This window comes from Salmo salar, chromosome 17 (genome assembly GCF_965601325.2).
Source record: "Salmo salar chromosome 17, fSalSal1, whole genome shotgun sequence".
NCBI lineage: Eukaryota > Metazoa > Chordata > Actinopteri > Salmoniformes > Salmonidae > Salmo > Salmo salar.
Window position 1 is genome coordinate 9,600,042 of NC_138307.1, and position 25,489 is coordinate 9,625,530.

General features: G+C 43.0%; 2 protein-coding genes across 2 annotated transcripts in view; one reads left to right on the forward strand and one right to left on the reverse strand.

Annotated features, from left to right (window-relative positions):
- LOC106575253 (parapinopsin) lies at positions 1-23,005 on the forward strand. Its single transcript, XM_014151647.3, has 4 exons — positions 1-918; positions 15,165-15,490; positions 16,831-17,064; positions 20,186-23,005. Exons 1-4 carry the CDS (start codon positions 549-551, stop codon positions 20,531-20,533), a joined length of 1,278 nt encoding a protein of 425 aa, XP_014007122.1. The 5' UTR covers positions 1-548; the 3' UTR covers positions 20,534-23,005.
- The window catches only part of LOC106575252 (beta-galactoside alpha-2,6-sialyltransferase 2), a 25,814-nt gene continuing 17,639 nt past the window's right edge, over positions 17,315-25,489 (reverse strand). Inside the window, exons 5-6 of the mRNA XM_014151646.3 lie at positions 23,637-23,811; positions 17,315-19,444 (exon numbers count right to left, since the gene is read on the reverse strand). Of these exons, the coding sequence (XP_014007121.1) occupies positions 19,197-19,444; positions 23,637-23,811 (423 nt within the window). The 3' untranslated portion in view covers positions 17,315-19,196. The remainder of the gene's footprint in view (positions 19,445-23,636; positions 23,812-25,489) is intronic.

The following is a 25,489-nucleotide window of genomic DNA, read 5'->3' on the forward strand; positions in this document are numbered from 1 at the left end:
ATGAGAAGAGAAGTGCCATTGGATTGTATTCGTCTGTGTCATAGCTTTTGGAGAGAGACAAGCCAACTAAAGTAACCGAATAATAATAATAATAATGTTATTATAATGCTTCGACTAGTTTTATTTGACGCAAGTGTTACATGGTGATGACCTGATTCCTGTTTGGATTCATCTGGATTGATCGGATATTAGTGGTTATTATTATTGATTTATCATTATTATTGATTTATCGTTACTATTTCTATTTGCATTAAACATTATTTTCAACTCCGATTTGAAACACCATAATTGTCTACTACGGTTTCCAAGCGGAATGAGCCTGTTTTGCACCTCTTGAGGATACAAGGAGTCTGGATTCATGTTCAGAAAATGAAGTTGAAGTTTTTTACCGTGGGCTCTATACTACCACCTCTAGCCTACAACTCCGTCGGCAGTTGATATTGCCAATTAAAAATGTGATGCTGTTGCCTATTGTAGTACATTGACGGTTGAAATATTATAATTGTATCTCCATGTGAGACATTCTCGAATGTGGATCACTGCAAACGATGTATACCGAGGTGGCCAATTTAAACTTCAGCTCTAATGGAAGCATCGAGGATCCACTGAGCTCTCTGGATCAAGAATGGAACGAGCCCCCGGCGAAAAGACTGTCTCGGACCGGACACCATGTGATGTCCGTCTTCCTTGGATCTATAATGGTTTTTGGTTTCATCAATAACCTGGTGGTATTGATCCTGTTTATTAAGTTCAAAACTCTGCGGACGCCGGTGAACATGCTTTTGCTGAACATCAGCGTGAGTGACATGCTGGTGTGCCTCTGTGGCACCACGCTCAGCTTCGCCTCCAGTCTACACGCACGCTGGCTGTACGGGAAGCACGGGTGCATGTGGTACGGCTTCGCCAACTCTTGTTTCGGTGAGCTAAGTAAGCTGTTACGTAACAAAATAGTCACCAAAGTAACTATATGCTTTTCACAATTACACAACCAAAGCCTCGATGCCTCATCAATGTGTTTAAGGAAATCACGGTTCCAAAGAGTTGATTCACTTTATCAACCTGCTAATAATCAGAATCAGCTGCGTAAGGACGTTTACTCTCCAGGAACAGGGTTGGAGAGTCCTGAACTAGGGATTGTCTTTAGGTAATTTGTATCAGATAATGTTGCCGATGAAAGGTGTAGTGTGGGGTACAGAGATTAAGTTATTGGAGCGAAGTGATGGACTTCCACTTTCGGATCTCCCGCGTGCCACATGACCGTGTTAGCCCACAATTGTTCCTGATGTCACACATACAGCAGAATTGTTTTATGGATAGTGTGTTGTCAGCAGTTACATCTGTGCCCCACGGACAGTTTAATTGTGACTCCAGTGTACTCTCGCTGCCAAGTCAAACCGAGAAAGAGAGGGAATTACACTTGATTTGCCCCTCCAAAAAAAGTCCATTATTTAGAATCCAAATCAAATCAAATCAAATGCAATGTATAGGTTGTGTACACATATTTTGCAGACGTTAAGGTTCAGCGAAATGTTTATGTTTCTAGCTCAAACAGTGCAGTAATAGCTAACAATACATTACATACATAATCCCAAAAAATCCAAATTAAGAAAGACATATAAGAACGAGCAATGTCCATGTCCGGGAACATAAATATCTATGTATATAATGGTGTGTATGGACAGTATATGAGTAGAAAAGCTGTGTACAGCAGTAGTTATATGATGAGCCTTGACTAGAATACAGTATAAATAAATATGAAGTGGGACTCACTGTAAATCAAATGTGCACTCAGGAGGGGAATTGAGGAGGGGGGGCACGCTTTGAATATCGTTATTATCATTCAATATAATTGAATATCAAAAAGGACAAATGCATAAGGTTGCCCTGTTGCTTCAAATGCCATTCTGTTACTTCTCCTAATTGCCCCAAGAGGTTTTCTCACCAAAGCGTTCCACAAAAGGCACACTCGTGAGGGGAATTGAGAAGTGAGTGCATGCCAGGATTTGAATATCATTATCATTTAATTACCATTGAATATCAAAAAAGGAGAATGCATAACCATGTCCTGTTTCTTAAAATGCCAATTTGTTACATCTTCCAGCTACCCTAAGATTATATTATTCCACCAATATACTACAGCCTGCTATGTTGCTCTTTACCACAAAAATGTAGAACAAATTGTCTCAGCAATAAGTCTGCCAAAGCCTCTTTGCCGCTGCAGTCAAGAGTACAGCACTGAGACGACATGTGTGACCATACACACTAGGCTATTTCAGGAGACAGATTGTAGTTTTTGTGCCCTGATATCAGGAACTGGTGGTGAACAGTTTGATTAAATGATTCAGAGACTAAAACGAATAAATCATCATTTAAGGAGAGTTAATCGATATACAATGCCAAAATCAGCGGCTCTTCTTGCAGGCTGTATTTCCCTATATCGGAGCATTGTGAACTGTAGGTCAGGATTTTTGTCCTGGTTACTTGTACATTGAACAATACAGCTACTTTTTTGGCATGTTTTGTTATTTTCTGTACAACATAAAATCAACTATGAAGTTGGCTTTTTTACAACGGGGGATCAATAGAAAAATTATGTTTGTTTTCCACAATTTGTGGGTGTGGTTAAGGTGAATTTCTTCAATATCGACTCGGAGTATCTCTGCCTTCTAGAATTTTTCTCAGCCCAGCCCATTTGTCTCTGGTTTGAGGGGCAAAACTAGGGCAATTCTCAGTGTTTGTAACATCACATGACCCGAGTGTTTTGAAAATGGGCTGAGGGGTGTTTATGGTTGATAAGAAGGTCAGTCTGTTCATGGGATAGCAGAGCACTGAGCCCAGAACCTGTTATGCCATAGCCCTGCCTGGCTGTTGGCTTGCTAGGCTACACTCTGCAGTTGTTAGATAGAGAAGAAGAGTCTTCTGGGCCTTTGTGTGTTTACATATCAGGTAATGGATTTTTTTCAGTAATATCAACTGTTGGAGTAATTGTGTCACAGCCAAGCTCTTATTTTCTGAGCTGATTATTTAACAAGCAGCTAACGAGCTCACAATTTCAAACAATGGGTTAACTGTTTATGACAACCGTTTATTATAGAACTACAAACTTGAAATGAACAGCTTATAAAATACATATAAACCGTTATAAATGACCCCAGGTGAGGAGGGTAGGCAACAACACATCCGCCACCCTGACCCTCAACATGGGGGTCCCTCGGGGGTGCATGCTTAGTCCCCTCCTGTACTCCCTGTTCACCCACGACTGCATGACCACGCACAACTCCAACACCATTATTAAGTTTGCAGTCAACACGATAGTGGTAGGCCTGATCACCCTGACGACAATGAGCCAGCCTATAGGGAGGAGGTCGGAGAGCTGTCAGTGTGGTGCCAAGACTACAACCTCTCCCTCAACGTCAGCAAGACAAATGATTGTGGATTACAGGACTACAGAAACGGAGGGGCGAGTACACTGCCATTCACATCAACGGGGCTGTAGTGGAGCGGGTCGAGTGCTTCAAGTTCCTTGGTGTCCACATCACAAAGGACCTATCATGGTCCAAACACACCAACACAATCGTGAAGACGGTACGACAACGCCTCTGAAAAGATTTAGCATGGGTCTTCAGATCCTCAAAAAGTTCTACAGCTGCACCATTGAGAGCATCTTGACTGGCTGAATCACCGCTTGGTATGGCAACTGCTTGCCATCCGACCGTAAGGCGCTACAGAGGGTACATCACCGGGGCAGAGCTCCCTGCCATCCAGGACCTCTATACCAGGTGGTGTCAAAGACTCCAGCCACCCATGTCATAGACTGGTTTCTCTGCTACCGCAAGGCAAGCGGTACCGGAAGAAAAAAGGCTCAAAGGCTCCTGAACAGCTTTTACCCCCAAGCTATAAGACTACTGAACAGTTAATCATATGGCTACCCAGACTATCTGCATTGACCCCCTTTTTCTTGCACTGGCTCTATGCACACATACTACACTGACATTCCAACACACGCATAGACATACACACACACACTACATATGCTCATACACACAAAACACACACAACGCATATGCATATTGATGCCTTGCACACACACTCACACATAGGCACACATTCACACTCTTTCACACTCTTTACATAGCTGCTGCTACTCTGTTTATTATTTATCCTGATTGCCCAGTCACTTTTACCCCAACCTACATGTACATAGTACCTCAATCACCTCAACTACCTCGTATCCCTGCACATTGACTCAGTACCAGTACTCTTTGTATACAGCCTCGTTATTGTTTTTATTGTGTTACTATTTCCTTTTTTGTTTGGTGCAAATCTCTTACTTTTTAATCCTGCGTTGTTGGGAAAGGGCTCGTTAGTAAGCATTTCACGTTAAAGTCTAACTCGTAGACAAAAGGGTTCCAAAAAGGTTATTTGGCTGTCCCCATAGGATAACTCTTTCTGGTTCCAGGTAGAACTCTTTTGAGTTCCATGTAGAACCCTCTGTGTAAAGGGATGGAATTCAAAAAGGGTTCTACCTGGGACCAAAAAGGGTTCTTCAAAGGGCTCTCATATGGGGACATCCAAAGAACCAGTTTAGGTTCTACATAGCACCTTTTTTTCTGAGTGTACAGCTGTTGTATTGGGTGCATGAGACAAATAAAATGTGATTTTGATTTGAATATGAGTATTTGAGAGGGGTTACACTACTGCAATTTGGATTATACCAATGCTTCCCTCTGTTGGAGCATAATAGTGTTGATGTCAAAGAGTTTTGCTAATTTAATAGGGTGCAGTACATGGTGTTCCAGAATCCAGAAACTCCAAACCACATTCATTTCACACCCTGGCCTTTTAATGGACAAAATGTACCCAATAGAGGTATGGGTAAGTTTTCCAGAACAGCAGCCCATTCCACAATGACACAGTGAAGATGACAGACACCTACAAGTCCCTATACTCCTCCCCTGGCTAAAAACTGCCATCCAGCCTCCTCTCTGCTGGTTGTTAATATTGGTCCACCAAGGTGACCTCAACCTCTGAGGTGGAATCTGCAGGATGGCGTGTGAACTGTGAATGGCCACTGAAATACCAAGACATTTCTCCCTCTGTGAGTCACACTGCACCGAGCAAGTCAGCCCCCCCACCCACTCTCTCCATCCATTCCCTGTTTCTCAATAGTGCTCAGGGCTTAGCTTAACTCCACCGCAGGTGGTGGGATACCATAGAAATAAACTTACTAGAACCGGCATCCCTATTGAAGTCAATGTGCCATGATGGGTGGACCAGCGGCCACAAAGTAAAGCAGGAAGATTAATTATATTTCTATGTGCCATACTGTGCGCAGTTGAAACCCTCTGCAGAAGACGTGCACACAAACTGCACTGCAGTGGTCAGTAATATGCTCTTAGTTATGAGATCAATATAGATGTAGGAACTTTACTTTGAGCAAAGTGGACGCACCTTGCATTTTCATATAATGTTCAATAATTTAGACTTTTTGTCCCTACTACTGTTGAATAATTAACAGATGACCTGGGCCTCTGAAGCATCTTGGGTAGTTAAATTAAGAGAGGTTACCATGCAAAGTCACTTGGCAGATGGCGACTGATGGGCTACAGCTGTTGAGTGGGGTCCTCATTCCGAACCTGGCCTCCCGGCCATCCGCTACCCAGCAGTACCTAAAGTGGAGGTCTGAAGCAAAAACAGCTCCCGAACATCTACTATTCTCCAAAAATAGACTACAACCACAAACTTTTAGGTCTACTCTCCAAAAAACAGCCTCCAAACAAAAGAAGTGATCCACACACCTCTGCACAACCATAGACATTTCTGTTTATCTGGAATGTGGCTTTTTTCCTGTGTTCAAGCGTGGCAGGGCCCAAATCTCTGTTTTCCAGAGTAATCTGGAGGGGCGCTGATAGACATGATTAAAAAGAGCTTTTAGGTTAGAACATGCTGTGAGGAGAGGAGGTCCTTCTGGAGTGTAGGAAGTACGCTCACAGAAATGAACTAACATGGGATGGAGATGGTGGGAGATTGGAAGATGAGATTATACAAGTCATCATGGTTCAAAGCATGTTGTAATGACTGCTTTAGATTTAAACCCAAAGTGACTGTATGTACATAGAATGACATACAAATATAGAAAAAATTACTCTGGATCAACAAATGTTACAAGTAAATTAGTTAGGTTTTCTCAATTGAAAAAAAGTATATTTGTTGAAACCAAATATATGATTCAATGCCAACTGTAGCCTTCCCTGTAGCTCAGTTGGTAGAGCATGGTGTTTGCAACGCCAGGGTTGTGGGTTCGATTCCCACGGGGGGCCAGCACAGAGAAAAAAAAAAGAAAAAAAAAATGTATGAAATTGTATGAAATGTATGCATTCACTACTGTAAGTCGCTCTGGATAAGAGCGTCTGCTAAATGACTAAAATGTAAAATGTAAAAATGTATTTGATTATTAAAAAAACTTAGATTTCAAGTTGCAACCTATTTCTTTCAACAGTCTACTTACTTTTCCCCTTTGGTTAAACCTAATAAATAACATAAATACTAACTAATATACAACACAATTTTACCAAGTCGATTTTTTACTTTGGAATTAACTATCAGATTTTCTTCAATTGGGTTCAAAACAATTAAATCTATTTCCCGGTAGTCAAGATACTGTATTAAGTTGGTTCCATAACTCAAAATACTTTCTTTAAATAAGACTTATTTTAAGCAAATTGTGACCATTTCTTTATTATCACAGTACATACACAGATATCATTTAAGATTTAGTGCTGGCAGTAAACATAAAATCATGAAAAACAAAATACAGAACACATTACCTGGAATGGAATTCACTCGCACGGGTGGCCAAAAATAACCACTTGAAAGACACGCCCCACAATAGGCCACACCCCCAATTCTTCTGATAGGCTGCCGCCACTTCATTGCACCAATCGCTATTTAATGCAAATGTCCATGAAGTGTTGAAAGCAATTTAGAAGCTTTCCTTCAACAAAAAAATAACATCAATCTGTCAAATTTGGCTAGAGGTGGCCGCCTGGCCAAACTGAGCAATCGGGGGAGAAGGGCCTTGGTCAGGTAGGTGACCAAGAACCCAATGGTCAGTCTGACAGACCTCTAGAGATCCTCTGTGGAGATGGGAGAACCTGAAGGACAACCATCTCTGCAGCACTCCACCAATCAGGCCTTTATGGTAGAGTGACCAGACAGAAGCCACTCCTCAGTAAAAGGCACATGACAGCCCGTTTGGATTTTTCCAAAAGGCACCTAAAAACACTCAGACCATGAGAAACAAGATTCTCAGAGCTGATGAAACCAAGATTGAACTCTTGGCCTGAATGCTGAGCGTCACGTCTGGAATAAACCTGGCACCATCCCTACGGTGAAGCATGGTGGTGGCAGCATCATGCTGTGGGGATGATTTTCAGCGCAGGGACCGGGAGACGAGTCAGGATCGAGGCAAAGATAAACGGAGCAAAGTACAGAGAGATCCTTGATGAAAACCTGCTCCAGAGCACTCATGACCTCAGACTGGGGCGAAGGTTCACCTTCCAACAGGACAACGACACAACCAAGACAACACAGGAGTGGCATCGGGACAAGTCTCTGAATGTCCTTGAGTGGCCCAGCCAGAGCCCGGACTTGAACCCGATCAAACATCTTTGGAGAGAACTGAAAATAGCTGTGCAGCAATGCTCCCCATCCAACCTGACAGAGCTTGAGAGGATCTGCAAAGAGGAATGGGAGAAACTCCCCAAATACAGGTGTGCCAAGCTTGTAGCATCATACCCAAGAAGACTCGAGGCTGTAATCACTGCCAAAGGTGGCAGGTAGCCTAGCGGTTAGAGCATTGGGCTAGTAACCGAAATGTTGCTAGATCAAATCCCCGAGCTGACAAGGTAAAAATCTGTAATTCTGCCCCTGAACAAGGAAGTTAACACACTGTTCCTAGGCCATCATTGTAAATAAGATTTTGTTCTTAACTGACTTGACTAGTTAAAAAAATGTAATGTTAAAAAATAAAGTACTGAGTAAAGGGTCTGAATACTTATGTAACTGTGATATTTCAGTTTTTGTTTTATATAAATGTGTCATTATGCGGTATTGTGTGTAGATTGATGAGGGGCAAAAAAACGATTTAATACATTTTAGAAGAAGGCTGTGACGTAACAAAGTGGAAAAAGTCAAGGGATCTGAATACTTTCCGAAGGCACTGTATGTCCTTTGTGACTCCATACATCTAATTGAATTCTATATTAAGAATGTATGTAATGCCCACTGATATATGTATCACATACATTCTGTGTGAATTACTGGATGCTCTCATGCATACTATAGCTTGGTAAGTTATCGGTATTGGTTCACTGTTTCTTGTGGATCTATTTATAGAAAATAGTAATGTTGAGATAGTTACATTCTGATACATGTGAGATAATATAATTACTCTGTAAGGGCGACCCAGAGGTTGATGAGATGCCAAATAAAAAAATGAAAGGGCAAATGAATCGATGAAAACCTTGGGAAATTCATAATGTATAATTTGGCACGGAGGTTTCTCAAGAGGGAAAATGTTGCTTTATATACAATCAGGGACTCCTATGAGATTTCTAGATGGAATTCAATATTGAATATTGGCATATGAGAAACCTGGGCATGATAAACGGACCATGGTCTGAGTCTGACTGTCTCTCTAGTCTCTTGGTGGAGGGAAGAGGGTTAAATGACATGGATGAACTCGGCCGCTTCCTCATCTGCACTGACAGGTCGGCTCCCCTAGGGGTCAACCAGAGGGAAGAGCCAATCACTGGCCTTGCTGCTGTAGCGTCTTTTCCGCCCTCTGGTCCTCGAAGGAGGGAGTGTGATTGTGTGCCTTGCACTGATTGAGTCAAAGAAATGTAACTGGGGAGCGGAGCCGAGTAGATTGTATATCCAATCTGTAATGACAGACATGCAGCATGTGCCCACTGTTGCGAGCTACAGAGCTTAGCCAGGCTGTTTCTGAATTTGACACCGCTTTCTCACCCCTCGATAAATTAGTGGACTTATGTTGAAAGATTACCATTCGGGGCTCAGAGGTCCTTATTAAAGCATCAGCCTCAGCATCTTCCTACAGCAACATTTTCATTTGCAGCAGCATTTATATAATAATAATAATAATAATATATTGTATTTGTGCTTTTCAAGATACCTAGGGACACTTACAGAGTAAAACATAAAATAGCCAAAATAAACATGACAATATTAAAAGCAAAATGCTTACAACAAAGGCGCATGGCACCCCAAAAATAGCAAGATAATTAATACATGGGGGAATACAGCAACAACAGCAATAACAAAGTCAAGCTCATAAAGGCAGTTGAAATTGAGAGGCTACTTAAGTGACCTCTGTAACACGACAGGTAGAAAAAAATAAAAAGAGCTAGACGGTTTAAAACGCTATAGGCTGAATGCTAGTCTGAAATGGTTGTTTTTGAAGATTTGGATGGAGTCGGAATCGGGGAGTTCAGGGGTGAGAGAGTTCCAGAGAGTGAAGGCACGATCCCCCCATGGAGTGTAGTCTGGTGAGGGGGCCGACCAGTAAGCCTGAGTCAAAGGATCGAAGGCTGCGGTTGGGGGTGTAGATGTTTAGCATGTCAGAGAGACAGGAGGGAGCTAAGCCATGCAAGGATTTGTCAGGTGCAAATGTTGAGCTTCAGAAAGTTTGAGCTTATCCACGATTTTATTTATTTTAAACAGCTGATGCGTGATGGTGGGGGGAGGTCAGAGGTAGTTTTGGATTGAACATAGATTTGTGTGTCATCAGTGGAATTGGAGACCATTTTGGGGGATGATATGGCCAAGGGGTATATGTACAGTTGAAGTCGGAAGTTTACATACACCTTAGCTAAATACATTTAAACTCAGTTTTTCACAATTCCTGACATTTAATCCTAGTAAAAATTCCCTGTCTTAGGTCAGTTAGGATCACCACTTTATTTTAAGAATGTGAAATGTCAGAATACTAGTAGAGAGAATGATTTATTTCAGCTTTTATTTCTTTCATCACATTCCAAGTGGGTCAGAAGTTTACATATACTCAATTAGTATTTGGTAGCATTGCCTTTAAATTGTTTAACTTGGGTCAAACATTTCGGGTAGCCTTCCACAAGCTTCCCACAATAAGTTGGGTGAATTTTGGCCCATTCCTCCTGACAGAGCTGGTGTAACTGAGTCAGGTTTGTAGGCCTTGCTCGCACATGGTTTTTCAGTTCTGCCCACAAATGTTCTATAGGATTGAGGTCAGGGCTTTGTGATGGCCACTCCAATACCTTGACTTTGTTGTCCTTAAGCCATTTTTCCACGACTTTGGAAGTATGCTTGGGGTCATTGTGTCATGTCTGCTCCCGCTCCTTTCCCCAGTTGGCTCGGATGGTTCCCATCCACGTCGGGCCTCAGCCGGATCGTCAGTTCTTGTTCTCCCAGCCGGTCCAGGAGTTTTTTTAGTTCGTTTTTTTGTTTTGTTGGTGACGTCGGGGTGGATTCCGCCGTCGATGGAACCGGGGGTGCCTAAGCCAGCCCATCGGGCTTTCACGCCCTGGCTGGCTCGAGAGGCTTCCTTGCCTCGGTTGGCTCGGCGGTTTCCCATCCCACGTTACACTCCACCAGATCTTCGGGCTCCCTCTCTGCAGCGGGATCGACAGGCGTCTTGCCTCAGCTGGCTCGCCAGGCTCTCACGCTCCTGCCAGTTCGTTGGGCTTCCACGCCCCAACTGCCTTGCCCAGTGCCCATGTCTCGGCCGGTTCGCCCAGGTGGGACGCCGGGTGGGGGGGGTACTGTCACATCTGCTCCCGCTCCCCCCCCCCCCCCGGTGCTTGAGGGCGCCAGGCTGCCCTGCATCACACACTCCTATCATCCATTTCGCACACCTGCCTTCCCTCGTCATGCGCATCAGCGATATTGGACTCACCTGGACTCACTCATCACCTGTTATTACCTCCCCTATATTTGTCAGTTCCCTTGCTCTGTTCCCCGCTGCTGCATTGAGTGTTTTTGTCTGTTACTCGTTTGCTGACGCTGTTCCTGTCTCGTTCCATGTCTGTTCTACATTAAATGTTTGCCTCCCCATACCTGCTTCGCCTCTCTAGCGTCATTCCATGTGACACATTGTCCATTTGGAAGACCCATTTGCAACCAAGCTTTAACTTCCTGACTGATGTCTTGAGATGTTGCTTCAATATATCCACATAATGTTCCTTCCTCATCATGCCATCTATTTTGTGAAGTGCACCAGTCCCTCCTGCAGCAAAGCACCCCCACAACATGATGCTGCCACCTCCGTGCTTCACAGTTGGGATGGTGTTCTTCGGCTTGCAAGCGTCCCCCTTTTTCGTCCGAACATAACGACGGTCATTATGACCAAACAGTTCTATTTTTTTTTCATCAGACCAGAGGACATTTCTCCAAAATGTACGATCTTTGTCCCCATGTGCATTTGCAAACCGTAGTCTGGCGGTTTTGGAGCAGTTCCTTGTTGAGCGGCCTTTCAGGTTATGTCGATATAGGACTCGTTTTACTGTGGATATAGATACTTTTGTGCCTGTTTTCTCCAGCATCTTCACTGCTGTTGTTCTGGGATTGATTTGCACTTTTCGCACCAAAGTGCGTTCATCTCTAGGAGACAGAATGAGTCTCCTTCCTGAGCGGTATGATGGTTTCGTGGTACCATGGTGTTTATACTGGCGTACTATTGTTTGTACAAATGAACGTGGTACCTTCAGGCGTTTGGAAATTGCTGGATGAACCAGACTCTTGGAGGTCTACAATTTTTTTTCTGAGGTCTTGGCTGATTTCTTTTGATTTTCCCATGATGACAAGCAAAGAGGCACTGAGTTTGAAGGTAGGCCTTGAAATACATCCACAGGTACACTTCCAATTGACTCAAATGATGTCAATTAGCCTATCAGACGCTTCTAAAGCCATGACATCATTTTCTGGAATATTCCAAGCTGTTTAAAGGCGCAGTCAACTTAGTGTATGTAAACTTCTGACCCACTGGAATTGTGATCAGTTAAATAATCTGTCTGTAAACAATTGTTGGAAAAATTACTTGTGTCATGCACAAAGTAGATGTCCTAACCGACTTGCCAAAACTATAGTCTGTTAACAAGAAATTTGTGGTGGTTGAAAAACTAGTTTTAATGACTCCAACATAAGTGTATGTAAACTTCTGACTTCAACTGTAGTTAATGAATACTGGCTTCCCAGTTACCGTTACTAAAACAAATGATAGAACCTAGATGAACAGTGTGGTTAAATCTTCCACAATATACAAGCAAAATGTATATTTCTATTCAATGATTTCAACTTTAAGACCTATACATTGACATAACATTACCATTATAATGTCCAATTGTCTAACACGATTATCAATTTCTCAGAATATATGACCATATTCCACACCATAGAATTATATTAAAATATTTTTTCTATCACCTAGAATTATATTTAAATATTTTTTCTATTACCTAGAATTATAATTAACTATTTTTTCTATTACCTAGAATTATAATTAACTATTTTTTTCTGTTACCTAGAATTATAATTAACTATTTTTTTCTGTTACCTAGAATTATGATTGACAAAAAGAAATTCTATTAACATACAATAAATTACATGAATGTTAATTGTTGGGCATGGGGGTTGTGTGTGAAGAGCCTGAAGACAGAGAGAGTTGATTAAGTCAGTTTGGGCTGAATACTGTCCTCTTGGCTGGACAGGGTAACCATGATGGGGGGTTAGTTACTCATCTGTGAGTGTTCGTGTCTTCATTATACAGGGGGCTGGAGGACCATAGGGGGTTCCTGTTTGTGCTCTGTACATCGTTGTCATTAGCATAGACAGGTTAGGTAACTGATGGAGAAAGCAAACGTTCACAGCCGGGAGAGCATCTGTGACATGTTCCATTGTGTGATTCACTGTAGGAAAAGCACTAGCACATCTGAGTTGCCTTTTTACAGGTGCGTGGAAATCATTTGATTATATCTTAGAAGAAAAGAAAGAGCCACACACTGCTATAACCAGTATCACTTCAGTTTATCCATTGTGTGATTCACTGGAATCGGTTCTGGGTAGGATGGAATACAGAACACAGTATACCACTAGCTGTTGTGACAGATAATGGACCGATGTAATTGATGGCAGTGATAGGAGTATCAGTAGGGAATAAGAGGGATTTTGACACTTCAGTTGCTCAACTTTGGGATTTGATTAAGCCATCTGTACATGTTGCTAGTACCCTGCAGGCATTTCACATAGTGTCTTATTCCAAATGCATAATATAAACCACTTCATCAGCTGTCAATTAAATCATATCTGATAACGCAGTAATTACAGTGGAACATATGGAGTGATGCAGTGACTCATTTACAGCAAATGCATCATTTCAGCACAGCACCTAATACCCTTATACACACATACCGCAGTCCCACTCACACACACGCACTTAAATTGCCATGATGGTGAGAAATATTATATGAGAGGAAAATGTATTATCTCATTTAGTTTCTCATTTCATTGATATGTGATGTGAAAACAAGCCCTGTCAGGGGCCTTTACTGTAGACCCCTGAGAGTCTCTCTCTCCCACTTGTGTGTGTGTTTGTGATGTGAAAACAAGCCCTGTCAAGGGCCTTTACTGTAGACCCCTGAGAGTCCCTCTCTCCCACTTGTGCGTGTGTCCACGTGCGCATGTTTTTGTCTGCATGCGTGTCTTCACTTCCCATAATATACTTATCAAGGAAGAGCGGTGGCTGGAGACTGGCTTTCTTTGTGCGAACGATCACCTTGACTCTAACAACTTTGATGCTATATGGTGTCTGGAGTGGCTCCTTGTATTGCTCCCCCTATCTATTTGTTTCCAAGATTGAGATGTCCCTGTCTGTCCTGGGTTAAGGCTATGCATCAGGAACCTGCCTCTGGGCTAGACAGGAAGAGAAGGTCTTTCAGCAGGAACACGCTCATTGAGCTGGGATACTTCAAAAGCCCTGATGATAACATCTTATTGTCACACACACACACACACACACACACACACACACACACACACACACACACACACACACACACACACACACACACACACACACACACTATACATACACATGGATTTAGTACTGTAGATATGTGGTAGTGGTGGAGTAGGGGCCTGAGGGCACAGGGTGTGTTGTGAAATATGAGAATGTATTGTAATGTTTTAAAATTGTATAAACTGCCTTAAATTAGCTGGAACCCAGGAAGAGTAGCAGCAGCTAATGGGGATCCATAATAAATACAAATACAAATACATACAGTACAAGCATCATATGATATTCCCCTTGAAGTGACAAGATATGTTTGGCTAAATTAAAGTATTATCCGGTAAATCTTGCTATCTAGAACCTAAAACGGTTCTTCTGCTGTCCCCATAGGAAAACCCTTTTTGATTCCAGGTAGAACCCTTTTGGGTTCCATGTAAAACCCTTTCCACAGAGAGTTCTACACGGAACCCAAAATAGTTCTACCTGGAACCAAAAAGGGTTCTCCTATGGGGACAGCCAAAGAACCCTTTTGGAATCCTTTTATCTAAGAGTGTAGAAATCCAGTATAGAGGACCATATGCATATGATTACTGGACTTGTCACTATTAGCTGCTGACATACTGCAGTGCTTAACTTCTCACAGATCCCACTGGACTTAGACAACTGAAGGCCGTTAGCTTTCAAAATGTAACTGAAAACTACAGTAGTGTTTTCATAATTGCAGGGTCTGGAATATTCCTCTTCATTGCTGTAATGCACACTGGGATGTGTTCATGGGGCTGCTTAAAATAGCCGTATAAAATAGGCAATTTCATATGTTCGCCCTTCAAAAGTGATCGTTTACTTGGGTGTTAAGGCTCAGTTTAGAAAAGCCAAACAGAACGCATGCAGTTGGTCTGTTTTAAAGGGTAGCCTGCCAGTGCACCATAATCTGTCTCAGTGACTGTCTCGCAATAATCCATGTAATGAGTAATCACGGTATACCACCATCCCTCTTGTTCTCTCTCCCGGTCTGTCTCTCTCTCTCGGTCTGTCTCTCTTTCTCTCATTCTCTCCCTCCCTCCTCTCCCTACCTCCCTCTCTTTCTCTATCCATCTCTCAGGAATTGTGTCGCTAATCTCGCTGGCCTTCCTCTCCTATGACCGCTACAGCACCTTAACCGTGTACAACAAGCAAGCCCCCGACTACCGCAAGCCTCTGCTGGCCGTGGTGGGCTCCTGGCTCTACTCCCTGTTCTGGACAGTGCCCCCCCTGCTGGGCTGGAGTAGTTACGGCCTGGAGGGGGCCGGGACCAGCTGCTCGGTCACCTGGACATCCCAGACGCCCCAGTCTCACTCCTACATCATCTGCCTGTTCATCTTCTGTCTGGGGCTGCCTGTGCTGGTCATGGTCTACTGCTATGGGAGGCTGCTCTACGCTGTCAAACAGGTGTGCTGTCCCACCTGTCCACATGGGTTCAAATGAAAATGGCTTGAAATCAAACACACCATACAATGTTTAGACTTCACATATTCTGTTTATTCGCTACTCTTCACACAAACACTTCTTATTCTGAAAACTGTAACCATCTACCTGTGAAGAAGTGATCTGTAGAAGTGGTAGGTGTTTACAGTACCTAAAACCAACATGGATGTGTACATTTGCCAGTGCACGTGTGTGTTTTCGTCAATAAAACATCAACAGAAGTGAGGCTTGAACAGAGGAGATAGGAACCAGAGGAGATCAGCATGTTGGGTCAGGGTCTGAACCTGCTGATAAACCACTGATAATGAGAAAGACTTGCAGCGTTAAAACTGTCAGTTATTGGGTAGAATTCTGAAGCAGTGCCTAGTGATATCTCGCTCTCTCAGTCAGCATTATCTGGTGTCTCCACCTCCACCCCGTGTTTAAGTAATAAGGTGTTTGACATACATATATATAGACATAATATGCACTCAGTACTTCTCCTTCATATGGACTTCCTGTAGTAAGATGCCCTGTCTTCAGTGGTCTGTAGACTGAGATGCTTGGAAAGGAAGTTGGTGGTTACGGATTGGTAGGATTGAGAGAAGAGAGTAGGAGAGAGTGCGCGCAAAGAGAGAAACTGAACACTACTTTTACATGATTAAGACTGTTCATTGGACAGATGGTGTTTTTTTTAACACTTGGTTCCCTTTCCTCCACTGCAATTAAGACTGATATCCTAGAAAGAAAACATCTTGTGACCAGATAATTAGGTTGTTTTTTTTTCTCAGCTGGGATGAATCTTAAGGCTACAGGTGTTTCAGAAAACTCAGATCAGACAGGTCTGGCCTGGTAATGAGATTGTAAGTGTTTAGACTTGCGTAGCCCTATTAGAATACTTTTTGAAAAGCGCTCTGCCTTCCTGGAAGATTAAGCAACAACTGATGTGACATGACAGGATAGGTAAAGGTAGTGAACTGGAAACCCTGCTTCACTCAACCAGTCCTGTCAGGTTAATTAGGGAAGGAAGGGAAAGTCATTATTAAAATAATTGAAACAGTGATTAGCCTATTACAAGGAAGGATGTTTTTTTTTTAAGTATTGGTGATAAGTATGACACTGATTAGCCTATGTCAAGGAGGGAAAGGAGGCTTTTATATAAAATACAAATGTAAACATTGATTAGCCTGAGCAGTGAAGGAAGGAAATTACATTTCTCTAAGTATTGTAACAAGACCTTGTATGTCCTTCTACATCCTCCTATGTGATTGGCCTCTCATGACATACATTTATGCACAACTTTATGTATGATCATTTCCTCCCAGGTGGGGCGGATCCGTAAGTCGGCGGCGCGGCGGAGAGAGTTCCACATCCTGTTCATGGTGATCACTACGGTGGTGTGTTACCTGCTGTGCTGGATGCCCTACGGCGTGATCGCCATGATGGCTACCTTTGGACACCCGGGCCTTATCACCCCCATCGTGACCGTGGTGCCCTCCATCATGGCTAAGAGTAGCACTGTCATCAACCCCCTCATCTATATACTCATGAACAAACAGGTGAGCAGAACCTAAACCAAAAATGTGTGTCTACCCACCTCCTCTCCTTCGTTACATTGATGTGAAAGACGTGACCAGATGAAAGCCAGCCCAATGATGAGCTTCTACCATTATTTCTTACACTGGTCAAGTGTTTTTCAATCAAAGGGAGGAGACGAGCAGGTAATACATTTTTAAGCAATTGAGATACAGCCCTTGCCTCTTGAATTGTGGGATATGTAGTTAAACAGCTAGTTAGACAAGGGTCAAATCACAAGGCAAGTACAATCTCTTTATTCACAACAGTTTAAGTAGAAAACAATGGAAAAGAAATACAAAGTTTATACAAACTAACAAATTATGTTCAGTACAAACTGATTCTGGCTATAGAAAATTATCTGTAAAAACAACATAATTTTTGTTTAAAGATCCCAAAAGGAGTGAATATTTTAGTGTTTACCCTCAACAGTAGATCAGCAAACACTTCTAAAAAAAAAAATCATTCAAAAGAAAAATGACATTTCTATTGCTGTGTTTGGTGCATTCCATTCCCAATATAAACAAACACGTGAATCATCGTAAGGACATTCTGTCCATTTATATTTCCAAGCTGAGGCCTCTGCTTTGCTTTTGTAGTGGTTAACTCCTAGAAGACGTAGTGCTAACTAACAGTTAACTTCACACGGGGAACATTTGGCACAGTATCAAGTCTATATCACCATTGCCAAAAGCCTTAGACCGCTGGGCTCCTGAGTGACGCAGCGGTCTAAGGCACTGCATCTCAGTGCAAGAGGCGTCACTACAGTCCCTGGTTCGAATCCAGGCTGTATCACATCTGGCCGTGATTGGGAGCCCCGTAGGGCGGCACACACCAGGTTTGGCCGGGGGGTAGGCCGTCATTGTAAATAAGAATCTGTTCTTAACTGACTTGCCTAGTTTAAATAAAGGTTACTTTTTTTATTATAAATGTGCCTCAAACTATTCATAGCTACATTCATTGCATTACACTTGACCAGACTTCTATAGGCAAACAAACCACATTTACATTCTATTTACACAGTGTGGCTGTAGAATCATATCAAGGCCAGGATAAGTAACTGCTGTCAGTTTTACCAGCTAGTCGTTGAGGTACAGTAACTTTAAATAGCGTACGTACAGAGGACATGAGAACATTGATAAGAAAGTTTGAGTTCCTTACTCACATACACACAGATCAGTGGTTAGGTTGAGTGAGACTGGTTCATGCAAAAAAAGTGAAAAGTGTTGTTTTCCCCCATACACTACTATCCCTGAATTTTTCAAATAAGGTCTGCAATATTCTTTATCAAAAGGAACACAACATGCTTTTTTGAACGGCTTAAATTCAAACCTACCCTCTCAAGTAAAACCCTTTACACGGCATGTTTTCAATTCTGTATTTTAATGCTCTAAACATGACCTGCACATGAAAATGCACCTCATTAGTTGAATCAGAAAAACATGCCTTTGACCGACATTCAATATTTGAATCTATAGATCACTTTTCCACATTCATACCCAGACCTCTCTCATGTACAACATTGTGTCACAAGAACAATACCTTAAAAAGATGACCCATCTCTCCAGTAGGAATACATCCCTGAAGGACTACTTCATTACACAATACAACATGACATCCACATGCCCTAAACACCCCCCCCTCCTTTCAACAATGTTGGCTATTGCTATCCTAACCAGCAGCAACGGGCTGGTTTTTCTTTTTCCAGGCTCAGCGAAAAACAAAAGAAATTTCTCTGCACTTCAGAGTTCGGCCTTTAAACTATTTTACTTCTTTTAATGTTGAAACAACTATCAGTTCAACACCCTGACAGTCTCTGGTCTCCGAACCTGATGGCCAGAGCAGCTTCAGTTGTTGACACTATCCATTGTGACAAAGGCAGTTCTCGAGCACGCTCGCTTAGCCTCCACAGCCTAAGATTGATTAGTATTGGCAACACTCTCATCCTCTTCACTTTCATCCTGATTTTCCTGATTTTCCAGGTCAAAGGTCAAAAGCCAGATCATGGCCCACGGACGACAGTGCTGACTCAACTTAGCCTCTTCAGTCGCTTGATTAGTATCGGCACTCTCTGTCTCTTGATGGCCATAGGTCATATGACGTAAAAGGTCAGGGGTCATGGCCCACAGTTGACCGCGCTGAACCCCGACAGCATGACCTTGCCCTTAGTTTTGAGGTCGTGCTGGGTGGCGCTGTTCATCCTCTGGACCAGTACCTTCTCAAAGAGCAGGGGATGGTACGCCCCAAGGGTGCAGGCTGCGTCGTAGTGGTGCTCGTGGTAATGGCACAGGTCTGTCTGACGCAGAGAGGGGATGTACTCATAGACATGGACCTCCTCGCACAGCGACATCATCAGGACAATGCCTGTAATCAAAACAAAAAGGGCAAAGATGAATTCATTACAGCTCATACTGCAATCTAACACCTTGCCCAAACCGCACGAGTGCGTGCGTCCGCAAATTGATTTTGTCCCCCCACACCAAACGCAATCACGACACACAGGTTGAAATATCAAAACAAACTCTGAACCAATTATATTAATTTGGGGACAGGTCGAAAACGATTAAATATTTATGGCAATTTAGCTGTTGCTAGCTTATTTTACCTGAAATTATTATTTACCTGAAAGGTCCTCTACTCCAACAATTAATCCACACATAAAACAGTCAACCGAATCGTTTCTAGTCATCTCTCCTCCTTCCAGGCTTTTTCTTCTTTGGACTTTATATGGCGATTGGCATCTACACTTTCATAATAACTAACCTTCATAATAAGGTGTATTACCACAGCCGACCGACTGATCTCAGTTCATCTTTCAATCACCCACGTGGGTATAACCAATGAGGAGATGGCAAGTGGGTATATGCTTCTAAAAGCCAATGAGGAGATGGGAGAGGCAGGACTTGCATCGCGTTCGACGTCACAAATAGAAGCAAATTCTATTATAGAGCCTGCCAACGAAGATGCTCGTTGGCGCGCGCAAGCAGTATGGGTGCAATGATTAAATAACATGTGTAAATATATTTTGCAACGCACACACCCCCCTATCACACACTCCTTATCACACCCCCCCCTCCCTCATCACCCCCCCCCCCTCCCTTGCAGTTCTACAGGTGTTTCCTGATCCTGTTCCACTGCAAGCGGCCCAGTTCTGAGAACGGCGTCTCCTCTATGCCCTCCAAGACCACCGTCATCCAGCTCAACCGCCGGGGCCACAGTAACAACGTAGCCGTCACGCCCCAGCTCTCCACCGGCGCCACCCACCATAACCACAACCACCATCCCCACACAGTGGAGTGCAGCACTAACAACCGTGAAGTCACCACCCCCGTCTCCGAACAGACCAGCCCAGACACCAACCAAGAGATCACTTCCTGTGGACAGCCGCGTACCCCCCGAAGCCCCTCTCAACCCACCCCCCTTTTCCCCCACGTGACAAACGCTATCCAGTGATCCACTGTGTTATATGATAGCGTCACCACCGAGAACTCTAGAGGATACGGTGTTATCCCTGGCATTTGTCATGTGGTGTCGCCCAAAAACTCAGTCTACACAGTGATATATCATGTGGCGTCACCCAACAACTCTCCATAGTGATGTCATCATGAGAACGCCTCAACAGACTACCCATAAATGATGCATCATGAGGCGTTGTGTCACCAGAGAACTCTTCGAAACACACAGTCAGTGATCTAATCCAGACAGAACTATCAATATCTTCTACTAACAAAGTCTTCTATTCCACGTCATCACCCCAGAAACTACACTGTGCTCTATTATCTTATAGAACAGGGTACTCCAGCTGGCGGCCTGCGGGTGGATTTATTTGGCCCCCTAAGTTCATGGCAAATATAAATAATAATATATATTTTTTTTTGTGCGGTATTTTTGTTGTTGGGATATGAGACTGGAAGAACATGAAATCGGCTCCAATTGATTTTAAGTTTGGAAATCTGTTTTTTAAATGATTATGCTTTAGTAAACGTTATATCTGTTTGGGCTTGTTGCTGTCAATTGGCAGTAATTATGTTCTGGCCCCCCGACCATCCGCTCGAGAAACAAATAAATACATCGGCCCGCGGCGGAATCTAGTTGATGATCCATGTTATAGAAGGTGTGTCAACCGCCGCAACCCATCTAGATGGTCAACTGTTACTTTGTTACTCAGTAAAGGTGTAGATTTATTCCTGTCAAGTCTTGCCGTGAGAAAACGCAACAGTGTGGTGTTGTTTACTTAAAAACAAAACCAAAAAAAACACGTGTATTTTGCCTCAACTTCCGTTACCATATTGTTACGTCGAGAGACCCCAGAGTTGTATTAAGACTGCGGTGGCTTTAGTGTTGTCATTAATGTTACAGTACGAAAAAAGGCTTTTGTCATAACTGTTACAGTATGCTGTCATAACTGTGGCCATTTCCAATGAAGTGCAATAACAGACAGTCCATCTATTCGTTTGTTCTAAAGCAGCTATGAAGCCTATGTGAATGATGCTGGCGAAGCTGAATGCTTTGTACCTCATCTGTGAGATTGGGCCTCATTTATTTGCTCAGTTTTTAAATTACATTTCAGCATACCATCAGTTCTTGAAACAATATGAAGGATAATCACAATGTTTATACACATAACTAAGGGTGTAAATCACACATAATCATGATCATTTCTAGATCACAGGAAGTTGCTAAAACACACCTACTTCATGGTAATTAAATCACTATATAGCTGTGGATTAACTATTTAAGATCATATCTGTGCGTAAGAATATTTAATAAAATGATGCACCTGGGTGATCTGTGTAAAACGGGCTAGTATTACAACCTAAACTGATATTAAACGTATGGCAATGATGTGAAGGGATTTTCCATTTCATTACAGGGTGGTGGGGAGGGTAACAAGGCAGAAACAGTTGGAGAAGTGTAACAGAAAGCGTGCATGTTTGCAACACTTGTCTTGCACTCTTGAAGCCATCATCCCATTGGGCAAAAGAGATCATAACAATGTCCAATTGTCAGTTGACTGAAATGTTGTTTACAGTTATGACAATGTGGAAACGATGTAGATCCAACCAATATTTGCATGTTGGGATGACAGCCAGGTGTTGTATGAAAGCCACAACCTGTTAAAAAGTGACCATCTTTCTGTGCCTGTAGTGTTGAGTCATGCAGTATCTGGCTTTGCATGTTGACATGTGCCTCAGTCTACAAGTCTAAAGCTCCCAGCAGGCAGTCAACAGCCTTGCACCCCCATTGGGCTGCCACATAGTGGCTGGCTGTAGCCATCATACGGCACTTGCTTGTCTTTATCAACACGACAAACTGAACAGCACTGCCTCTCACTGCCTAATAAACTGTAACCCAAAAACAGTTAAATAAATGGACTGCAACCCAAATAAAATCCTTCTGTGAGTCATGGTCTGCCTCACTGAGTCCTGCTGCTGGCGATGAGTGTGTGTTCTCTTTCTGTGTGTGTGGTGGTAGCACAGTAACGTGCTCAGGGCGACACAGCCCCCTCAAGCCCTCCTGCTGGATTCCAGGAATTGCCATGGGGTCTATGTTGTAACACCCCCCCCCCCCCCCCCTCATCCTCATGTAAATTGAGAACAAAATAAGAGGGGAAAAAAACACACAGGAATGAATCACCATTCCGCTGTTCTTTCTGGACTCTCCTCCGTACTTTTGGTCCATGTGTGAGTGGTAATATTTTATACAGGTTTAGAATGGTATAGATGCATATGTATAAACATATGACGAAAAAACTATTTTTTGCCTTGCCGTAATCTTACCCCTAATATTCACACAATCTCTCATGTCTCACCACTCTGCCCTTCCAAAACACCAACACGGGACACAATATGGGAAAGGGGGATACCTGGTCAGTACAACTGAATGCATTCAACTGAAATGTGTCTTCCACATTTAACCCAACCCCTCTGAATCAGAGAGGTGTGTGTGGGGGGGGGGGGGGCTGCTTTAAATTGACATCCACGTCATCGGCGCCCGGGGAACAGCGGGGTAACTGCCTTGCTCAAGGGCAGAATGACAGATTTTTACCTTGTCAGATCGGGGATTCGATCCAGCAACCTTTCGGTTACTGGCCCAACGCTCCTACTCACCAGGCTACCTTGAACATGTGTATTTGCTTAGAAAATCGATAATTGACTTCCTGGAATGCCAATTGTTATTGAGCACCTGTGCCCTCTTGACTGTGTAACCTTGTAAATAGATACTGAGGTTGAACACACACGGAATAACAATAAAGCTCTTTGTTGTTTTATTTTTACCTTTGAGCAATCGCAGATCTCACTCGCATGCATCCTTCTGGCTGCCATTTACTTAAAGCCTGCTTGTCTCATTGAACCAAGGAGACCACCATATGTGTTCTGAACTAGGCCTGCAGTATGTGCTTCATCTCAATAGTTAATCAAGTTTTGTGAATTCCATGCACGTTGGCTGAAGAGTGTTCCCGTCATAGGGAACGGGGTACCATTTCAGACACAGCGGTCAAACAGATAAATGGATGGGTGGGTGCCCGGGTGGATGACCAGAGGCGCATGCCCACCTATGAACCCAGAGGATGGGGGGTTAGGCTGGATGTTCTCCTGGGTGTTCCCCTGGATCACGTCCCACAGCTGCCAGATGAACTTGGGGTGGAGGACGTAGAACGGTTGTGTGGGGTGGAGCCGCCGGCGTTCTTCGTACGGGGTGAACAGGTCATAGTCTGGGTTCCTGTACCACTGAAGAGAAGAGGAGAGGACACTTCAGTCAGCACCAAGCATCTTTCTTTACGCTATCTGACATAGAACGCTGCTACTCTGGGTCAGCACAAATCATGACAGCATCTGCCAAGTGTCAGACTCACTGCTGCCACTGCAGTGTTGACATGGTGTCTTTGTTAAATGAAATGGCTCCGGTAGCACAGCAGCCTGCTACGGAGCAGTCTACCTGCTAATGTACCTGCTAAAGTTAGTATTAGTATTTTGGTTTGACTACGGGAAAGAATGTATGTTCAAATGTTACAGCTATTGTGCCAATATTGTGATGCAGGTTTGCTTGAATTCATCACCACCATACTGACTGACTCACAACGTCACCACAGGAATCCCAACGCCCCGAGCTAAAATGTTGTATAAATACATGTTCCTTTCATACGCCACTGCTTACACAAGAGTCCGTTAAATCTATAATTCAGGGAACAAAGTCAGGCACGGATATTTCCCTTGAAAATATGACGAGACCCAACCTTTTAAAGTCAAGGTTTGTTAAACCAATACTCATTCCCCCACTCCCATAGCAGGTATAATGGAGGGATTGATGAATGACCACAGCAGTTATGCTTTAATTAACTCTCTGTTCTGGAAGTTAATCTCATTTTGCATCCACATGGCACCCTATTCCCTACAGTACAAGGGCACTAAATGGGGAACATGGTGCCAGAATTTGACAGAGGTAATCTGCTCAATAAACGTGGGGATGCTTTGACCGCAGAGTGAAAATAGCAGCCTTTGTTCTGACGCCCAGTAACATTAAGCTGCTAGGTGACAGATACCGTGTTAACTCTCTGGTTCTTCAAACAGTCAGGATAACATGAGGCAAAACTGAGTATATTATGCCTTTTAAGCATCAGATAAAGAACAGTAATTAGTTTCAAATGTATTCTGGGTCTGGAGCAAATGTCTTGGTAAAGTCCCAGTGAGTGTGTTCAACCATCCGTACAAAATTGGGTGCATGTAGTACAGCAGGCTATAGCGCAAACACGCATGCATGCATGTGCACACACAAACACACACACATGCAAACAATGGCTTTCATTTTCAAAGTGGATTCCATTAGAATAACTTGATTAACATGCAGCCCTTGATCATTGGCCTTATGAATGTGTGTGTGTGTGTGTCCAATCTGTATTTTAACTAATGCCATGCCAATGTGTGTGGCAGACAGCAGAGGTCATGTAAAACACATTATTACATTGTTCTCCATATAGCGTGCCTTCGGGAAAAAACACAACTTTTTTCACATATTGTTACATTACAGCCTTATTCTAAAATGGATTAAATAAAACATTTTCCTCAGCAATCTACACACAATGCCCCATAATGACAAGGTGAAAACGTGGTGATTTTATTTTTTTGGAAATTCTAGCAAATGTATTAAACCTTAAAAACAGAAAATACCTTATTTACATAAGTATTCAGACCCTTTGCTATGATACTTGAGATGTTTCTACAACGTGACTGGAGTCCACCTGTGGTGAATTCAATTGATTTGACATGATTTGGAAAGGCACACACCTGTCTATATAAGGTCCCACAGTTGACAGTGCATGTCAGAGCAAAATCGAGGTTGAAATAGTTGTCCGTAGAGCTCCGAAACAGGATTGTGTCGAGGCACAAATCTGGGGAAGTGTACCAAAAC

Excerpts from the sequence above, each read along its gene's own strand:
- LOC106575253 (XM_014151647.3), top strand. The coding sequence starts at position 549 with ATGTATACCGAGGTGGCCAATTTAAACTTCAGCTCTAATGGAAGCATC. Across the intron at positions 919-15,164 it reads CTTCGCCAACTCTTGTTTCG|GAATTGTGTCGCTAATCTCG; the intron begins GTGAGCTAAGTA and ends TCCATCTCTCAG. Across the intron at positions 17,065-20,185 it reads ATATACTCATGAACAAACAG|TTCTACAGGTGTTTCCTGAT; the intron begins GTGAGCAGAACC and ends CCTCCCTTGCAG.